The sequence below is a fragment of the Ricinus communis genome, chromosome 8, assembly GCF_019578655.1.
Source record: "Ricinus communis isolate WT05 ecotype wild-type chromosome 8, ASM1957865v1, whole genome shotgun sequence".
Taxonomy (NCBI): domain Eukaryota; kingdom Viridiplantae; phylum Streptophyta; class Magnoliopsida; order Malpighiales; family Euphorbiaceae; genus Ricinus; species Ricinus communis.
In genome coordinates this window covers 11,123,581-11,143,135 of record NC_063263.1, presented here as the reverse complement: position 1 = coordinate 11,143,135, position 19,555 = coordinate 11,123,581, and the positions used below count along the sequence as shown (strand labels likewise).

At 34.9% G+C, this 19,555-nt stretch overlaps 2 protein-coding genes across 2 annotated transcripts; both read left to right on the top strand.

Annotated features, from left to right (window-relative positions):
* Positions 1-1,810: 1,810 nt before the first annotated feature.
* Positions 1,811-9,331, top strand: LOC8280314 (pleiotropic drug resistance protein 1-like). The gene is made up of 24 exons (XM_048378138.1): positions 1,811-2,309; positions 2,622-2,742; positions 2,825-2,913; positions 3,025-3,109; positions 3,228-3,387; positions 3,506-3,582; positions 3,755-3,808; positions 3,909-3,999; positions 4,108-4,409; positions 4,501-4,782; positions 4,892-5,208; positions 5,325-5,485; positions 5,587-5,690; positions 5,773-5,935; positions 6,028-6,135; positions 6,223-6,347; positions 6,435-6,767; positions 7,069-7,359; positions 7,453-7,536; positions 7,642-7,775; positions 7,888-8,115; positions 8,204-8,375; positions 8,465-8,719; positions 8,831-9,331. Exons 1-24 carry the CDS (start codon positions 1,978-1,980, stop codon positions 9,089-9,091), a joined length of 4,329 nt encoding a protein of 1,442 aa, XP_048234095.1. The 5' UTR covers positions 1,811-1,977; the 3' UTR covers positions 9,092-9,331.
* A 2,403-nt stretch (positions 9,332-11,734) lies between these two features.
* Positions 11,735-19,097, top strand: LOC8280315 (pleiotropic drug resistance protein 1). The gene is made up of 24 exons (XM_002527286.2): positions 11,735-12,195; positions 12,571-12,691; positions 12,774-12,862; positions 12,977-13,061; positions 13,141-13,300; positions 13,408-13,484; positions 13,645-13,698; positions 13,799-13,889; positions 13,997-14,298; positions 14,390-14,671; positions 14,763-15,079; positions 15,196-15,356; positions 15,460-15,563; positions 15,646-15,808; positions 15,885-15,992; positions 16,080-16,204; positions 16,292-16,624; positions 16,945-17,235; positions 17,329-17,412; positions 17,509-17,642; positions 17,755-17,982; positions 18,074-18,245; positions 18,335-18,589; positions 18,701-19,097. Exons 1-24 carry the CDS (start codon positions 11,861-11,863, stop codon positions 18,959-18,961), a joined length of 4,332 nt encoding a protein of 1,443 aa, XP_002527332.2. The 5' UTR covers positions 11,735-11,860; the 3' UTR covers positions 18,962-19,097.
* The last annotated feature ends 458 nt before the right edge of the window (positions 19,098-19,555 follow it).

Here is a 19,555-nt window from a genome sequence, read left to right as displayed (position 1 = left end):
ATTTGGTTGTCCAACATCTTATATGGATTCAATTTGAACATTTAATCTTTTTTACCTTTTCTAAAATTATTTAATTAAAATTAATTTAAGTATCTAAATAAATTCATGTATTAAGTTTCCCTTATTTTAGAATTTTAATTAATTATAAAATTAGATGTAAAGTCACATATATACTTTGTTTTCAGTGATAACACTAATGATAATTTGTTTTCAAGGTGCTTATGGCAATGGGCAAGTTGGTTTTGAAAAGGACTTGTGGTAATATATAACTTTTTATATTATCATTTGGCATGTTTTTTATTTGACACCCTTGTAACTATTTAAACATTTAAATTTGTCTCAATTTTAAAACTAAAAGAGTTATTTTCTGACCTGTCATCACCCTAAAAATCATGTAAAATTTAGCACTTGAACCAAATATTGAGACCCTACAAAATCCTTCTAAGTCCCCGTAATTTATACAAAAAAATCTTGTAACCCTTTTAAATTATAGGATATTTAGGGATTATAGAGGACACATATAAATAAGTGCTCATGTAATAAAAAGTAAATGTTCAAAAAATAAAATGAGAGGGGCCAAGTGTTAAGAATATAAAGTTTCAAGGTGGTATATGTATTATGCCATAACTTTATATAACGCCCTCTTCAACTTGTAACGTGTCAGAAGCTTTCTAGTAGTTATAATCTGACATCATTGCAAATGTCTTATAGATTTGTCTTTTTATCCTTTAAAGTGTTTCACGTAGCTTAAAACTAACAGATTAGATCAGCTGTGGCTCTTCATGGAATACCTTACAGGGGTGAGCAAAATTCTGAAAATTCAACCAAACCGATTTTCATTCAGTTCAGTTTTTCTGTAAATTTAATTTATTTAATTTAGTTTTTTTAATAATCAAAATAATATCAGTTTTGTTTGGTTTTATATTAAAAAATTGAATCAACTGAAATACCTGATTTATTTAATTGAATATTGAATTTTATTTTTATTTTAATATAAAATTAAATTTTAAAATAATTTCAAATTCTATTCGGTTGCTTTGATTTACATCATATTCGGGATTCGATTTATATTTATATATAGTCTAATTAGTTTTATTTATTTGAAAATCAATTTTGATTTGGTTATTTTTTATATTGATTCAATTTATTCGATAAATCTAGTTAGTTCGGTTTTGAACCATATCTACCGAATGCACATCCTTAGATAAAATGTATAACAAAATTTTAGTCCTACTGTTCATATTTAGTTTATTCTTAAAAGCTATATAAAATTAGAAAATTGAGATGGTGTTTTTACGAATACATATATGACCATTTTGGATATATTAATTATCTTTTTAAATCTTTTTGCTCATCTAAAAGAATAAAAAATATTTTCAATAATTTTTTATGGAATTCAAGTTCAAATAACGAGCTAAGTATATTAAAAAGAACGAACTTATAGAGTTTTTAAAATAAATACTCAGAACTAAATAAATATATATAATCATATTAAGATTGTTATATACTTTTATGGTTTCAAAAGATATTTTTTTGTCTTTTTAAATCAGTGAAAAACGATTTCAGAGAAAATGGAGGGCTTAAGTTTTATATAGTCTTGAAATTTCTGATCAAAAAATATTTCTCAATAAAGACTGTTTAATATCCTGTGACCATCTCTTTTTTCTATCTGTTTATTCATAAATATGCACTAATAAGAAATTTTGTTCGTATAATGATCCCCAAAAGGATAACAAAAATATTTTAAGTTTGACCCGTCAGCCGCCACCTCTGCTCCAATCACTATAAATAGCTCATTCCTGAAGGAAATGGCATTGCACCGTTTGTGCTCTTTCAGCTCTGAGAGCCTAAACAATTCTTTGATATAAATTTTTCCATTCAAAGTTTAAAAATCAAGAAGAAACAAGATTTGGGTTTTGGTGGGTTTTTTGTTATATACTGAATCACATCGATAGTTCATTTAATTCTTTGTTAAAAATGGAGGGTGGTGACCTCTATAGAGCTAGTAGTAGTTTACGAAGAGGAGGTTCTTCTATATGGACAAATAATACAATACCTGAAGTATTTTCAAGATCTTCAAGAGAAGAAGATGACGAAGAAGCTCTTAAGTGGGCTGCTCTTGAAAGGTTGCCTACTTATGATCGTTTGAGGAAAGGTATATTGTCTACTGCATCAAGAAGTGGAGCTAACGAGATTGATGTTGGTAGTCTTGGATTCCATGAAAGGAAACTTTTGCTTGAGAGGTTAGTGAGAGTTGCTGAAGAGAATAATGAGGAATTCTTGTTGAAGCTCAAGAACCGTATTGATAGGTAAAGATTTCTACTGGTTCTTGTGTTTTTTTTTCCTTTGCATTTTTTTGCTCTTGTGGCTAAGAAATAATCTTGCATTTTTTTTCTATCTTGTAATCCCGGACCTTCCTCTTTGAGAATTTCTGAAGTATCCAGAAAATTCCCATGCCGATAGATATCAATGAGATAATAATCAATTTTAGCTGTTCTTATCGTATAGGATTTGAATAGTAGAAATGGGTTGAGACTGATTGAGTAAAATAGTTAAAATAGGATAGTAGCTGTGAAGTTCTTTTTTCTTACAATTGTTGGTCTTGTTTCTTGGTGTTTTAGGGTTGGAATTGAACTTCCAAAAATTGAAGTTCGGTTTGAGAACCTAAATATTGAAGCTGAAGCCTTTGCAGGAAGCAGAGCTTTGCCTACATTCATTAATTTCTCTATTAATATATTTGAGGTAAGTACTTCAGAGGATTGAACTTGCTAATCTTAGTTTATTATGTTTTTATTGTAAACTAACTTTTCCTTTGATTTTAAAGGGCTTCCTGAATTCTCTTCATATTCTTCCAAGTAGAAAAAAACAATTGACCGTCCTCAAGGATGTTAGTGGAGTCATCAAGCCATCAAGGTAAGACACGTTTGATCTTTAACTACAATTGTTCAGGCCAAATCCTAGATTTGTAGTGAAAATGTTTTGCATCTTTTGTAATTGATTCTTTGGGGTTTGCATATATGCTAGGATGACTTTACTTTTGGGTCCTCCAAGTTCTGGAAAGACTACACTTTTGTTAGCATTGGCTGGAAAGCTTGATCCTAATTTGAAGGTAGTAATACATAGTCATGGCTTTATAACTTCCTTGAGGAATTTTAGCATTTAAATGTTAATCTATTGCTTGTTGGTTTTCATCTTTAACTTAAGATCATATTGAATTTCTCTTTCAGTTTTCTGGTAATGTGACTTATAATGGTCATAGAATGAATGAATTCATACCACAAAGTACCGCTGCCTATATCAGTCAACATGATCTTCATATAGGAGAAATGACTGTAAGAGAAACTCTATCATTTTCTGCCAGATGCCAAGGAGTTGGAACCCGACTTGGTTAGAATACATGATACTTTCTTTTATTTTTAGCCTTATTTTCATGATGTGTTCTGATCTTGACTTATATTTAATCTGAATGTGACTAATTATGAGAGAAAATCTGACAATATTGCAGAAATGCTGGCTGAGTTGTCTAGAAGAGAGAAAGCAGCAAATATTAAACCTGATCCGGATATTGATGTTTTCATGAAGGTAAGGAAAGAAATCATAAATGAAAAAGAATTGGCATGGAAAGGCACAAAATACACCATATTGTTATTTGCTCAATAAGAATTGCAATAGAAAGATAAATAATTCACAATCTAGAACAAGCTGCATTAGTGGAAACTTATTTTCTTTTTCTGGTATATTTATGGTGTCACAGGCTGTAGCAACAGAAGGCCAGGAGACCAATGTGGTCACAGATTATATTTTGAAGGTATTATCACCAGAAAGTACTTTATTGCCTTCAGATATCATCAAAAACTGATATTAGTGACATACCTTGTTTGATGACTTTTCTCACTTATGATTTGCAGATATTAGGATTAGAAGCCTGTGCAGATACCTTGGTTGGAGACGAAATGTTAAGAGGCATCTCCGGTGGACAAAGGAAGCGTGTAACAACAGGTGAACAGCATTCACCAGTCTATTTCTAACACCAAAAAAGTTTCAATTTTTTCTTTGTTCACATTTACAACTGTGTCTAGAGTGATGTCTTCAATGTTCAAAATGAAGGTGAAATGCTGGTTGGGCCAGCGAGGGCATTGTTTATGGATGAGATCTCCACTGGCTTGGACAGCTCCACAACTTACCAAATTGTGAACTCACTTAAGCAAACCATTCATATTCTTGATGGAACTGCTGTCATTTCTCTCCTCCAGCCAGCACCAGAGACTTATGATCTCTTTGATGACATTATTCTGCTGTCCGATGGCCAGATTGTTTACCAGGGTCCTCGGGAACATGTGCTCGAGTTTTTTGATTATATGGGCTTCAAGTGTCCTGAAAGAAAAGGCGTGGCAGATTTCTTGCAAGAAGTAAGCATGAGCGCAGTAGTTATATCTTTCTTTCTGAATAAGCCTTATTTGTGAAGTTCCAAGATGCTTAAGCATGAAAAATTAATTGCAGGTGACATCAAAGAATGATCAGAAGCAATATTGGGTACAAAAAGATCAGCCTTACAGTTTTATCACAGTTCAAGAATTTGCTGAGGCATTCCAATCATATGATGTGGGTCGAAAAATTGGACAAGAGCTTTCAACCCCATTTGATAAGTCCAAGAGCCACCCTGCTGCCTTGGCAACGAAAAAGTATGGTGTTGATAAGATGGAGCTGTTTAAAGCTTGCTTCTCAAGAGAATACTTGCTCATGAAGAGGAACTCATTTGTTTATATCTTCAAGCTCACCCAAGTAATTATCAGCAGAATTTAAATATTTCTAGTTTTTGTTCTTTTAGTTTTGCATATGTTATAATAATTTCCTATTTTTCTCAAACGAAATTTTTTTTTCTTGCTTCTAGCTTGTAGTCATGGCAATTATATCTATGACACTATTCCTGCGAACTGAGATGCATCGAGAAGACCTCACGGATGCAGGAGTGTATTTGGGCGCCTTGTTCTTCACTTTGGTTATGATCATGTTCAATGGCATGGCAGAGCTATCCATGACCATTGCAAAGCTTCCTGTGTTTTACAAGCAAAGGGACCTCCTATTCTATCCTCCTTGGGCATTTGCGCTTCCCACATGGATACTTAAAATTCCTATTACATTTTTCGAAGTTGGTGTTTGGGTTTTTATCACCTATTATGTCATCGGATTTGATCCTAATGTTGAAAGGTAAGAAGGAAAAGAAAATAAAGAGAAGGAAAAGAAAAGAAAATAACTATGTTGATTAAAATATCATGTAAAGCAATGTGTTCTGCTCCAGCTGATACAAATTGTTATGACTGCAGATTATTCAAGCAGTACTTTCTGCTCTTAATTGTTAACCAGATGGCCTCTGGACTATTCCGATTTATAGCTGCAGTAGGAAGGAACATGATTGTTGCTAACACATTTGGATCATTTGCGCTACTTACAGTTTTTGCATTGGGGGGCATAGTCCTGTCACGAGGTACATCTTGTAAATTAGTGTGTTTGGCTGACTAATTTTTGGGATATCAAACAAGAATGGCAAGGAATCAAATTTTGTTTCCTCTTTGTTATATTAAACAGATGACATTAAGAAATGGTGGATATGGGGTTACTGGATCTCACCAATGATGTATGGGCAGAATGCATTAGTAGCTAATGAGTTCTTAGGAGAGAGCTGGAATCATGTAATTCTCTTGAACTTGACAATATTTGGGTTTTAGCTTCTCAATAATTAAGCAATTTCTTATGTTACCTTACGAATTACAGGTTCCAGCAAACTCAACCTCAACTGATTCCTTGGGAGTTCAATTTATTAAAAGTCGTGGGTTCTTCCCACATGCATACTGGTATTGGATAGGCATAGGCGCATTGACAGGATTCACAATATTATTCAACTTGTGTTTCACTTTGGCTCTCACTTACCTTAATCGTGAGTATTGTTATCTTTAAATTTCAGGTTCCTTTTTTTATTTCGCTGAAAATAAGAACGTGTCCTAATGTCTTGCAAATAACATTTGGCAGCATATGAGAAGCCCCATGCTGTTATATCTGACGAGCCTGAACGTAGTGACAGAACCGAAGGAGCCATTCAGTTATCACAAAATGGAAGTAGTCATAGGACAATCACAGGTAAGTCTCATTGGTAATGGGTTCATCTCAAATTCATTTCTTATGTTCTTATTAGTTGCTAACGTAGTACACTTAATTTCTTTGTAGAGAGTGGAGTTGGAATTAGGATGACTGATGAGGCAAACCATAATAAGAAAAAAGGAATGGTTCTTCCATTTGAACCACATTCCATCACCTTTAATGATGTTTTGTACTCTGTTGACATGCCTCAGGTATCAAAAAGGAGAAAAATATTTCCTTTCAGTGCGATATGGTTCAAACAATGATGGAATTTGACCTTGTTACATTAAACTTTACAGGAAATGAAAAGTCAAGGAATTGCTGAAGATAAATTGGTGCTTTTGAAGGGTGTCAGTGGTGCATTCAAGCCAGGTGTTCTGACAGCATTGATGGGTGTTAGTGGTGCTGGTAAAACTACTCTGATGGATGTGCTGGCTGGTAGGAAAACTGGTGGATATATTGAGGGGGACATCAGAATTTCTGGGTACCCAAAGAAGCAAGATACTTTTGCTAGAATTTCAGGATATTGCGAGCAAAATGACATCCATTCGCCACACGTTACTGTTTATGAATCCCTAATCTACTCGGCTTGGCTTCGTCTAGCCCCTGAAGTTGACCCTGAAACCAGGAAGGTAAAAATGTACATCACAAGTATTCTTTACGCATCTAGTTTTCAATGCAAATTGGTATACTTCAAACATCATCGCTCTTGTGTTTAGTCCATTCAGGATGATTTGCATTATATTGTTTAAAAGGCATTGATATCCCATATCCTATGCTTTTATCGAGTTTGAAGAAACCTGTTTCTTCTTCTTGACAATGCTGTGAATATGCTCAGTTATCTTGAATGTACACCATCTGTCTGTAATACATTAAATGGGAAGAGTTTTCAGTCACACAATATTGACTTCATGTTTCAAAATCTTGTTGCAGATGTTTGTTGATGAAGTTATGGAGCTTGTGGAACTAAATCCACTGAGGCAAGCACTAGTCGGATTGCCAGGGGTGAATGGTCTGTCTACTGAGCAGCGGAAGCGGCTAACAATTGCAGTTGAGCTAGTGGCAAACCCCTCCATAATATTCATGGATGAGCCAACTTCAGGACTAGATGCAAGGGCTGCTGCAATTGTAATGAGAACAGTTAGAAACACTGTGGACACAGGAAGAACGGTTGTATGCACCATCCACCAGCCAAGTATTGATATATTTGAAGCTTTCGATGAGGTAAGGAATGTTTAAGAGATCATAAGGTTGAAGATTCATTGTGTCTTAAGTTCTTTGTCACTTATATGTGTTGTGTATATCTTTCCATTGCAGCTATTCTTGATGAAGAGAGGTGGAGAAGAGATATATGTTGGGCCATTGGGTCGCCATTCTTGCCATCTGATTAACTATTTTGAGGTACATTTGATGTCATGGAAACTTAGAAAGAACCTTCATGCAAATTTTAAGAACTATTTTCATATTACACTCATGCTAATTTTTTTAATTATTCATTTTGTAAAGGGAATTGAAGGAGTAAGTAAAATTAAAGATGGTTATAATCCAGCAACTTGGATGCTGGAAGTTACCAGTTCTGCACAAGAGTTGTCTTTGGGAGTTGATTTTGCTACTATCTACAAGAATTCAGAGTTGTACAGGTAAACTTGTAAGAATTACGTAGCGTGCACTATTAATGTTTCAAACAGAGGATAATAGATCACTTAGAAATTTGTTCTGGTATTGGTTGCTGATGTGCGGTACATTTTTCAGGAGAAACAAAGCAATTATTAAAGAATTAAGCACTTCAGCTCCTGGTTCAAAGGGCCTCTATTTCCCTACACAGTACTCCCAGTCCTTTTTAACCCAATGCATAGCTTGCTTATGGAAGCAACGGTTGTCATACTGGCGGAATCCACCATATACTGCTGTCAGATTTCTGTTCACCACCTTTATAGCATTGATGTTCGGGACAATGTTCTGGGATCTTGGCTCCAAAACGTAAGTTATGTAGTAGTACTAAAACCGTTAGTGGTTCATACTAATGTTGTATTTATGCCTTCCAATCTTATTTCTCCTTGAACTATAGGAGGACGCAACAAGACATTTTTAATTCTGCGGGTTCAATGTACGGAGCAGTTGTCTTTCTAGGGACACAAAATGCGGCATCTGTGCAACCGGTTGTAGCAATTGAAAGAACTGTCTTCTATAGAGAAAGAGCTGCCGGAATGTATTCAGCTTTGCCTTATGCCTATGCGCAGGTAACAAGTCTTTTCTTGTTTTAATGGAACATTCGTCAGGTAGAACATTCTGGATTTATTCTTAACAAACTTCGAATCTCTGGCCACAGGTCCTGGTTGAGATTCCATACATTTTTGCTCAAGCAGTTGTATATGGTCTTTTAACATACTCAATGATTGGATTCGAATGGACTGCTGCTAAGTTCTTTTGGTATATATTCTTCATGTACTTCACATTGATGTACTTCACCTACTACGGAATGATGGCTGTTGCCGTGACGCCAAATCACCACATTGCATCCATAGTTTCTTCAGCATTTTATGGAATTTGGAACCTCTTTTCAGGATTTATTGTCCCAAGAACCGTAAGCGTTTCATGGCCTTTCGTCGTTTTAAAATTTTACAGGTTTATGTTGTCTGTAGCTTATAGTTGTTCTTTGGACTGACTTTATTCTACCAATTCTGTAATCTGACAGAGGATGCCTGTATGGTGGAGATGGTATTACTGGGCATGTCCAGTGTCATGGACCTTGTACGGATTGATTGGGTCGCAGTTTGCAGATATAAAAGATTCATTTGAAGGTGGGAGCCAAACAGTGGAAGATTTTGTAAGAGAGTACTATGGTATCAGACATGATTTTCTCGGAGTAGTTGCAGCTGTGATTGTCGGGACTACTGTACTATTTGCTTTTATTTTCGCTGTTTCTGTCAAGTCCTTTAACTTCCAAAGGAGATAAAGATTTAGTTTGTTGTCTTATTATTCTTATTCTTTGGTTTATAGCTGTAGGCATTATAATGAAGAAATTCTAAATTTGTTAAACATTTTCTTAGGAACATTACATCCATTTTTTGTATAGTAATGATACAAGGAAATGTTTCTGTATTCCTACTGGTGTATTTGTAGTTCACTTCAGTCATCCCGGACAGATGATGATGAAATAAACATGATAGAAATGAAATAAAGTGATCCTTCAATTTGTGGGTGGCTAGTATTTAATTTCTGAATCAATCAAAGTTGATGAATGAAAATAGATAATATCAATAAACTTTAGGCTTCAATTCAAGCATATTCACAAAAAAGAAAAGACTTCATTAATAGAAAAATTGCTTATTGAATTAATTCTTAGACAGAGTGTAAGTTTGCCAAGTTCTACATCATCAACCCAAAGACACAACTAACTGTTTATTATGCCTTCCCTAGACATGTATATTTAACAAAAATAAACCATGTTAATTAATGATACTACATCCCGGATAATAATTGATTTTAAATATTTTATTAATCATATATCTCCACAGTTAAGTTAAATTAAATTATGAAAAGTGAGGTGACATCATTAATCGATGCGTTAATTTTTATTGTGTGTATCAATAAACGATATTAAATGCTGAAAATTGGTTTTCATATACTCACACTAATTTCTATTTAGACTGTGATATGATGGTTTAGTAATTAATCCTCTCACCTCATATAATTCTACGTATCTAATTTTCTTTCTCTGTCAATACCAAGAAACTATCATTGATGAAAGAAAAACCAGTACAACTGGCTAAGCCAAAAAAAGAAACAGGAAAACAGTTAGCCCATACTAAGAGCAGCAAATATGTTAATAACATCTGCAGCATGTCTACTGCTACGACTTTTTGAATTACATCATTGACTTGAACTGTAAAATTCTGGAAGACCTGTTGATTCCTGCTTCTCCAAATATGGTGCACTGTTGCTGCCAAAACCGACCTTCTCAACTTCCGTAATTGGTTTTTGCCAGACGTCTCTCGCAAAAAACCAGCTGATCTCCAGGTGCACTTACTTCTGCTAATGTTACGAGCCATCAGCATCCCTGTTCCAAATAGCTGCTGCATACGGAAAATAGAAAGAAAAAAAAAGAGAGAAAGATATGGGGAATAGTCTCTTGTAAGTACAGAGGATGAACGTGTCATTATTAACAACCCCCCGAGTTTTCAACTGATCTTTGGTTCTTAGCTTTGTCTTAATAATCAACCAAGGAATATAATTATGTCTACCAATATGATCTGCTTGATCCGTAATACTTCTTTCTCCATTCTACTCCGACAGCTTCATCACTGAGAAAGTTCCAAGCGCTGGAAATGGAGAATTCTCCATTAATGGTACACTTCCAGGCGATATAACATTATGTTGAATACTCCAGGGGTTTCTTAACCCTAGCATAAACACTTTTCTTAACAACCACTTTTCCTGCATTATCAAAGTCCATTACTGTAAAGCTCTTAATAAGGAAAGGATAGTGCTACAGTAATGAATGATTTTGTTGGTCATCTCAAAGATCTCACGTGAGCTTGTCACTGCTTGTCCTGAATTGCTGGTGTTCCATTTAATAATATTAAGTCCAAACTTTTCTCTCAAGTAAGAGATAGAACGGACTTTTTTTTTTAAGACAATGGACTATTAGTATATAGTCAAGTTCCAAAATATTTAATTATTATTTTCTATTCAAAGAAATGTTATGCTTTATGAGAAACTTTGTTTAGCCTAAATGAATATTCATAAAATACGCGGTGGTCCAAAATCCCATTCAAACGGTAGAATTTCTAAAATCTACCATTTTTTTATGGAGAAATTATTGTATTAAAAAAATTTAAATTCGAATATTCTCATTGTTAGTAATGATATATTACTTTTATCGTGTATAAATGGATCACTAAAAATAAAAGAAATTTGGAGGAATTCAATGTTGTAAAATGGGAATTGAGTTAAGCTAAAAAAGATAAATAAATAGAAGCTTCAAGGAAAGATTTTGTGCATGTTTCTGCTATTCTTTTTGGATGTTCATCAATTAAAAATTGAAACTTGATCCTCAAGAGTCTCGTGCATATTCTTGCCTTGTCTGTGTACGGGTCTGAACTTTTTTTTTTTTTTTTTTGGAGATGTACGTAGAAGTTCACCAGTTGACCATACACATTAAATATATAGTCTCTTACAAACGAATAAGTAAAAGCTGTGAAATGCTTCACTTTTATAATCTCAGCTTCCAAGTAGTTGGATTCCGACATCATTGCTAATGTCTGTTAGATTCATTACTTTATATTATCCTTTTCTTTTTTCTTTAGTTCAGTTCAAATTAATCCAATATCGTTTCCTTCTCCAATTGCTTTCACATGATTTTAAGTAACTTACCATTTATGCATCACTTGGGGCTCTTTTAGAGGGCCGTGGGAGCCAAGCAGATTTAATTATCTACATACTATAGATTCTTGAAATTTCTGGTAGAAAAAGAATTTAAAGAGAAAACATATTTAAGTTTGACGAGTCAGCCGCCAGTTCAGTTATAATCACTATAAATAGCTTGTTCCTCAAGGGAAATGGCATTGCATAGTTTGTGCGCTCTTTCAGCACTAAGAGCCCAACAATATATTACGAAGTTTCAAAATCAAGAAAAAGAGTTAAAGACAAGATTTGGGTTTGGGTGGGTTTTTCTATTTTTATTATATACGGAATCACATTCATTTTGATTCTTTTTCAAACAATGGAGGGTGGTGGCCTCTATAGAGCTGCTAGTAGTAGTTTAAGAAGAGGAGGGTCTTCTATATGGACAAATAATACAATACCTGATATATTTTCAATGTCTTCGAGAGAAGAAGATGATGAAGAAGCTCTTAAATGGGCTGCTCTTGAAAGGTTACCTACTTATGATCGTTTGAGGAAAGGTATATTGTTTAGTGCATCAAGAAATGGAGCTAATGAGATTGATGTTGGTAGTCTTGGATTCCATGAAAGGAAACTTTTGCTTGAGAGATTACTGAGAGTCGTTGAAGAAGATAATGAGGAGTTCTTGTTGAAGCTCAAGAACCGTATTGATAGGTAAAGATTTCTACTGGTTCTTCTTTTTTTTTTTTTTTTTTTTTTTTTTTTTTGGCGTTTCTTGCTCTTCTGGCTAAGAAATAATCCTGAACTTTTTAGTTAATGCGTCTCTGATGGGGAAAGATTGGGCTTTTAGGTTAGTAGTTAAGTCTCATGTAGTCCAGGAGCTTTCCTCTTTAAGAATTTCTGCAGTAACCAAATGCCTATATATGGCAATGAGATAATAAATCTTTGCTGTTCTTATCATATAGGATTTGAATGTTGGAAATGTGTTCGATCGAATTTGAGACTGATTGAGTCAAATAGTTAGAATAGAATAATAGCTGCGATGTTCTTTTTTCTTACGATTATTTCTCTAATTTCTTGGTCTTTTAGAGTTGGAATTGAACTTCCAACAATTGAAGTTCGGTTTGAGAACCTAAATATTGAAGCTGAAGCCTTTGTAGGAAGCAGAGCTTTGCCTACATTCGTTAATTTCTCTATTAATTTATTTGAGGTAAGTACTTCCAAAGATTGAATCTTGCTAATTTTGGCATGTTATGTTTTTCTTGTAAACTAAATATCCTTTGATTTTAAAGGGCTTTTTGAATTCTCTTCACATTCTTCCAAGTAGAAAAAAACAACTGACCATCCTCAAGGACGTTAGTGGAGTCATCAAGCCATCAAGGTGAGACAAGTTTGATCTTTAACTATAATTACTTGGGTCAAATGATAACATATTTGTAGTGAAAACGTTTTGCAACTTTTCTAATTGATCTTTTGGTGTTTGCATATAATCCAGGATGACTTTACTTTTGGGTCCTCCAAGTTCTGGAAAGACTACGCTTTTGTTAGCTTTGGCTGGAAAGCTTGATCCTAACTTGAAGGTAGTAATACATTATCATGGCTTTATAACTTCCTCGAGAACTTTTAGCATTCAATGTTAATACTGAATTTCTCTTTCAGTTTTCTGGTAATGTGACTTATAATGGTCACGGAATGAATGAATTCATACCACAAAGCACTGCTGCCTATATCAGTCAACATGATCTTCATATAGGAGAAATGACTGTAAGAGAGACTTTGTCATTTTCCGTCAGATGCCAAGGGGTTGGAACCCGAAATGGTCAGAATACCTTTTATTTAAACCATATTCTTAAGATGTGTCCCGATCATGACCTATAGACAATCTAAATGTGAATGTTTATGAGAGAAAATCTGGCAATTTTGCAGATATGTTAGTTGAGTTGTCTAGAAGAGAGAAAGCAGCAAATATTAAACCTGATCCGGATATTGATGTTTTCATGAAGGTAAGTAAAGAAATCATAAAAATGAAAAGGAATTGGCATGAAAAGGCACAAAATATCCCTTTATGTTTTTTGCTCAATAAACATTGCAATAACACAATCTAGAACAAGCTGCAATAGTGGAGATTGATTATCTTCTTCTGGTATATTTATGCTGTCACAGGCTGTAGCAACAGAAGGCCAGGAGACCAATGTGGTCACAGATTATGTTTTGAAGGTATTATCATCGAAAAGTACTTTAGTGCCTTCAAGTATCATAAAAAATTAATATTATTGAAATACCTTATTTAAGGACTATTATCACTTTTATTTTACAGATATTAGGATTAGAAGTCTGTGCAGATACCTTGGTTGGAGATGAAATGTTAAGAGGCATCTCCGGTGGACAAAGGAAGCGTGTAACAACAGGTGAATGGAATTCACCAGTCTATTCCTAACCCCAAAAAAGATTCAATTATTTCCCTTTCACATTTACAACTGTGTCTAAAGTGATATCTTCAATGTTCAAAATGAAGGTGAAATGCTGGTTGGGCCAGCGAGGGTATTGTTTATGGATGAGATATCCACTGGCTTAGACAGCTCCACAACTTACCAAATTGTGAACTCACTTAAGCAAACCATTCATATTCTTGATGGAACTGCTGTCATTTCTCTCCTCCAGCCAGCCCCAGAGACTTATGATCTCTTTGATGACATTATTCTGCTGTCTGATGGCCAGATTGTTTACCAGGGTCCTCGGGAACATGTGCTTGAGTTTTTTGAATATATGGGCTTCAAGTGTCCTGAAAGAAAAGGCGTGGCAGATTTCTTGCAAGAAGTAAGCATAAGTGTAGTAGTTCTATCTTTCTTTCTTAATAAGCCTTATTTGTGAGATTCCAAAACACTTGAGAATGAAAAATTAATTGCAGGTGACATCAAAGAATGATCAGAAGCAATATTGGGTACAAAAAGATCAGCCTTACAGTTTTGTCACAGTACAAGAATTTTCTGAGGCATTCCAATCATATGATGTGGGTCAAATAATAGGACAAGAGCTTTCAACCCCATTTGATAAATCCAAAAGCCATCCTGCTGCTTTGGCAGCGAGAAAGTATGGTGTTGATAAGATGGAGCTGCTTAAAGCTTGTTTCGCAAGAGAGTACTTGCTAATGAAGAGGAATTCATTTGTTTATATCTTCAAGCTCACGCAAGTAATTATCAACAGAATTTACATTTTCCTAGTTTCCATGTTACAGCAAATTTCCTATTTCTCAAACAACAGAATTTTGTCCTTGCTTCTAGCTTGTAGTTATGGCAATTATATCTATGACACTCTTCTTGCGAACTGAGATGCATCGAGAAGACCTCACGGATGCAGGAGTGTATTTGGGCGCCTTGTTCTTCTCTTTGATCGCGATCATGTTCAATGGCATGTCAGAGCTATCCATGACCATTGCAAAGCTTCCTGTGTTTTACAAGCAAAGGGACCTCCAATTCTATCCTCCATGGGCATATGCGCTACCCACATGGATACTTAAAATTCCTATTACGTTTTTCGAAGTTGGTGTTTGGGTTTTTATCACCTATTATGTCATCGGATTTGATCCTAATGTTGAAAGGTAAGAAGGAAAAGAAAATAAAGAGAAGGAAAAGAAAGGAAAATAACTATGTTGATTAAAATATCATGTAAAGCAATGTGTTCTGCTCCAGCTGATACAAATTGTTACGACTGCAGATTATTCAAGCAGTACTTTCTGCTCTTAATTGTTAACCAGATGGCCTCCGGACTATTCCGATTTATAGCTGCAGTAGGAAGGAACATGATTGTTGCTAACACATTTGGATCATTTGCGCTACTTACAGTTTTTGCATTGGGCGGCATAGTCCTGTCACGAGGTACATCTTGTAAACTAGTGTGTTTGGCTGACTAATTTTTGGGATATCAAACAAGAATGGCAAGGAATCAATTTTTTTTTTTCCTCCTTGTTATATTAAACAGATGACATTAAGAAATGGTGGACATGGGGTTACTGGATCTCACCAATGATGTATGGGCAGAATGCATTAGTAGCTAATGAGTTCTTAGGAGAGAGCTGGAATCATGTAATTCTCTTGAACTTGACAATATTTGGGTTTTAGCTTCTCAATAATTAAGCAATTTCTTATGTTACCTTACGAATTACAGGTTCCAGCAAACTCAACCTCAACTGATTCCTTGGGAGTTCAATTTATTAAAAGTCGTGGGTTCTTCCCACATGCATACTGGTATTGGATAGGCATAGGCGCATTGACAGGATTCACAATATTATTCAACTTGTGTTTCACTTTGGCTCTCACTCACCTTAATCGTGAGTATTGTTATCTTTAAATTTCAGGTTTTTTTTCTTTCGCTGAAAATAAGAACGTGTCCTAATGTCTTGGCAGCATATGAGAAGCCCCATGCTGTTATATCTGACGAGCCTGAACGTAGTGACAGAACCGGAGGAGCCATTCAGTTATCACAAAATGGAAGTAGTCATAGGACAATCACAGGTAAGTCTCATTGGTAATGGGTTCATCTCAGATTCATTTCTTATGTTCTTATTAGTTGCTAATGTAGTACACTCAATTTCTTTGTAGAGAATGGAGTTGGAATTAGGATGACTGATGAGGCAAACCAGAATAAGAAAAAAGGAATGGTTCTTCCATTTGAACCACATTCCATCACCTTTAATGATGTTATGTACTCTGTTGACATGCCTCAGGTATCAAAAAGGAGAAAAATATTTCCTTTCAGTGCGATATGGTTCAAACAATGATGGAATTTGACCTTGTTACATTAAACTTTACAGGAAATGAAAAGTCAAGGAATTGCTGACGATAAATTGGTGCTTTTGAAGGGTGTCAGTGGTGCATTCAAGCCAGGTGTTCTGACAGCATTGATGGGTGTTAGTGGTGCTGGTAAAACTACTCTGATGGATGTGCTGGCTGGTAGGAAAACTGGTGGATATATTGAGGGGGACATCCGAATTTCTGGGTACCCAAAGAAGCAAGATACTTTTGCTAGAATTTCAGGATATTGCGAGCAAAATGACATCCATTCCCCACATGTTACTGTTTATGAATCCCTAATCTACTCGGCTTGGCTTCGTCTAGCCCCTGAAGTTGACCCTGAAACCAGGAAGGTAAAAATATACATCACAAGTCTTCTTTACGCATCTAGTTTTCAATGCAATCTTGTATACTTCAAACATCATCGCTCTTGTGCTTGTTTCCTTTGAGCATGCCCAGTATCTGGTGTTTAGTCCATTCAAAATGATTTGCATTATGTTGTTTAAAAGGCATTGATATCCCATACCCTATGCTTTTATCTAGTTTGTAGAAACCTGTTTCTTCTACCTGACAATGCTGTCAAGATCTCAGTTATCTTGAATGTACTTCATCTGTCAGTAATACATTAAATGGGAGGACTCTCAGTCACACAAAATTGATTCTATGTTTGCAGATGTTTGTTAACGAAGTTATGGAGCTTGTGGAACTAAATCCACTGAGGCAAGCACTAGTTGGATTGCCTGGTGTGAATGGTCTGTCTACTGAGCAGCGGAAGCGGCTAACAATTTCAGTTGAGTTAGTGGCAAACCCCTCCATAATATTCATGGATGAGCCAACTTCAGGACTAGATGCAAGAGCTGCTGCAATTGTAATGAGAACAGTTAGAAACACTGTGGACACAGGAAGAACGGTTGTATGCACCATCCACCAGCCAAGCATTGATCTATTTGAAGCTTTCGATGAGGTAAGGAATGTTTAAAAGATCATAAGGTTGAAGATTTATTGTGGCTTAAGTTCTTTATCACTTATATGTGTTGCGTATATCTTTCCATTGCAGCTATTCTTGATGAAGAGAGGTGGAGAAGAGATCTATGTTGGCCCATTGGGTCGGCATTCTTGCCATATGATTGACTATTTTGAGGTACATTTGATGTCATGGAAACGTAAAAAGAACCTTCATTCAAGTTTTAAAAGACTATATTCATGCTAATTTCTTTTAATTATTCATTTTGTAAAGGTAATCGAAGGAGTAAGTAAAGTTAAAGATGGTTATAATCCAGCAACTTGGATGCTGGAAGTTACCAGTTCTGCACAAGAGTTGTCTTTGGGAGTTGATTTTGCTACCATCTACAAGAATTCAGAGTTGTACAGGTAAACTTGTAAGAATTACGTAGCGTGCACTATTAATGTTTCAAACAGAGGATAATATATCGCTTAGAAATTTGTTCTGGTATTGGTTGCTGATGTGCGGTACATTTTTCAGGAGAAACAAAGCAATTATTAAAGAATTAAGCACTTCAGTTCCTGGTTCAAAGGACCTCTATTTCCCTACACAGTACTCCCAGTCCTTTTTAACCCAATGCATAGCTTGCTTATGGAAGCAACGGTTGTCATACTGGCGGAATCCACCATATACTGCTGTCAGATTTCTGTTCACCACCTTTATAGCATTGATGTTCGGGACAATGTTCTGGGATCTTGGCTCCAAAACGTAAGTTACGTCGTAGTACTAAAACCGTTAGTGGTTCATACTAATAATGTTGTATTTATGCCATCTAATCTTATTTCTTCTTGAACTATAGGAGGACGCAACAAGACATTTTTAATTCTGCAGGTTCAATGTACGCAGCAGTTGTCTTTCTAGGGACACAAAATGCAGCATCTGTGCAACCGGTTGTAGCAATTGAAAGAACTGTCTTCTACAGAGAAAGAGCTGCCGGAATGTATTCAGCTTTGCCTTATGCCTATGCGCAGGTAACAAGTCTTTTCTTGTATTAATGTAACATTCGTTAGGTAGAACATTCTGGATTTATTCTTAACAAACTTCAAATCTCTGGCCACAGGTCCTGGTTGAGATTCCATACATTTTTGCTCAAGCAGTTGTATATGGTCTTTTAACATACTCAATGATTGGATTCGAATGGACTGCTGCTAAGTTCTTTTGGTATATATTCTTCATGTACTTCACATTGATGTACTTCACCTACTGCGGAATGATGGCTGTTGCCGTCACGCCAAATCACCACATTGCATCCGTAGTTTCTTCAGCATTTTATGGAATTTGGAACCTCTTTTCAGGGTTTATTGTCCCAAGAACCGTAAGCGTTTCATGGCCTTTCGTCGTTTTAAAATGTTAGAGGTTTATGTTGTCTGTAGCTTATAGTTGTCCTATGGACTGACTTTATTCTACCAATTCCGTAATCTGACAGAGGATGCCTGTATGGTGGAGATGGTATTACTGGGTATGTCCAGTGTCATGGACCTTGTACGGATTGATCGGGTCACAGTTTTCAGATATAAAGGACGCATTTGAAGGTGGGAGCCAAACTGTGGAAGATTTCGTAAGAGAGTACTATGGTATCAGACATGATTTTCTTGGAGTGGTTGCAGCTGTGATTGTTGGGACTACTGTACTGTTTGCTTTTATTTTTGCTGTTTCTATCAAGTCCTTTAACTTCCAAAGGAGATAAAGATTTTGGTTTGATGTCTTTATATTCTTATTCTTTGTTGTCTTTCTAGTTTTAGGCATTATAATGACGAAAATGTCAATTTGTTGTACATTTTCTTAGTAATATTACATCAATTGTGTGGACATAAATGATGCAAGGAAATGTACGTTTTATTTATACTGGTCTATATGTACTTCTATACAGTCATCTCCGAGAGAAAATAAAAGATAATAGAAATAAAATAAAGCTGTTTTCATTATTTTAATTATAAAAATAATATAAATTAAATTTATATAAAATTTTTATAAATTTTATAATATTTTATATTACTTAATACAATAAAATATTTTATAATGATATTTTATATAAAAATAATTTCTACATGGTGATAAAATATTTCAATTTTAATTTGGATCAGTTATAAATAGGAATAAATTTTCTATTGTAATGATTTATACATTTTTAAGTCTCGTTTTAAGAAAATATTTCTCTATATAGTAATATTCTTATATATATATATATATATATAACTTTTTAAGAAAAAAATATTATGTTATGTTTTTTCTTACTGTATTATTGTTTTGTTTCATCAATTTTATATGTATAATATAATAA

Excerpts from the sequence above, each read along its gene's own strand:
- LOC8280314 (XM_048378138.1), top strand. The coding sequence starts at position 1,978 with ATGGAGGGTGGTGACCTCTATAGAGCTAGTAGTAGTTTACGAAGAGGA. Across the intron at positions 2,743-2,824 it reads TCTCTATTAATATATTTGAG|GGCTTCCTGAATTCTCTTCA; the intron begins GTAAGTACTTCA and ends TTGATTTTAAAG. Across the intron at positions 6,768-7,068 it reads TTGACCCTGAAACCAGGAAG|ATGTTTGTTGATGAAGTTAT; the intron begins GTAAAAATGTAC and ends ATCTTGTTGCAG.
- LOC8280315 (XM_002527286.2), top strand. The coding sequence starts at position 11,861 with ATGGAGGGTGGTGGCCTCTATAGAGCTGCTAGTAGTAGTTTAAGAAGA. Across the intron at positions 13,699-13,798 it reads TCACAGATTATGTTTTGAAG|ATATTAGGATTAGAAGTCTG; the intron begins GTATTATCATCG and ends TTTATTTTACAG. Across the intron at positions 13,890-13,996 it reads AAGGAAGCGTGTAACAACAG|GTGAAATGCTGGTTGGGCCA; the intron begins GTGAATGGAATT and ends TTCAAAATGAAG.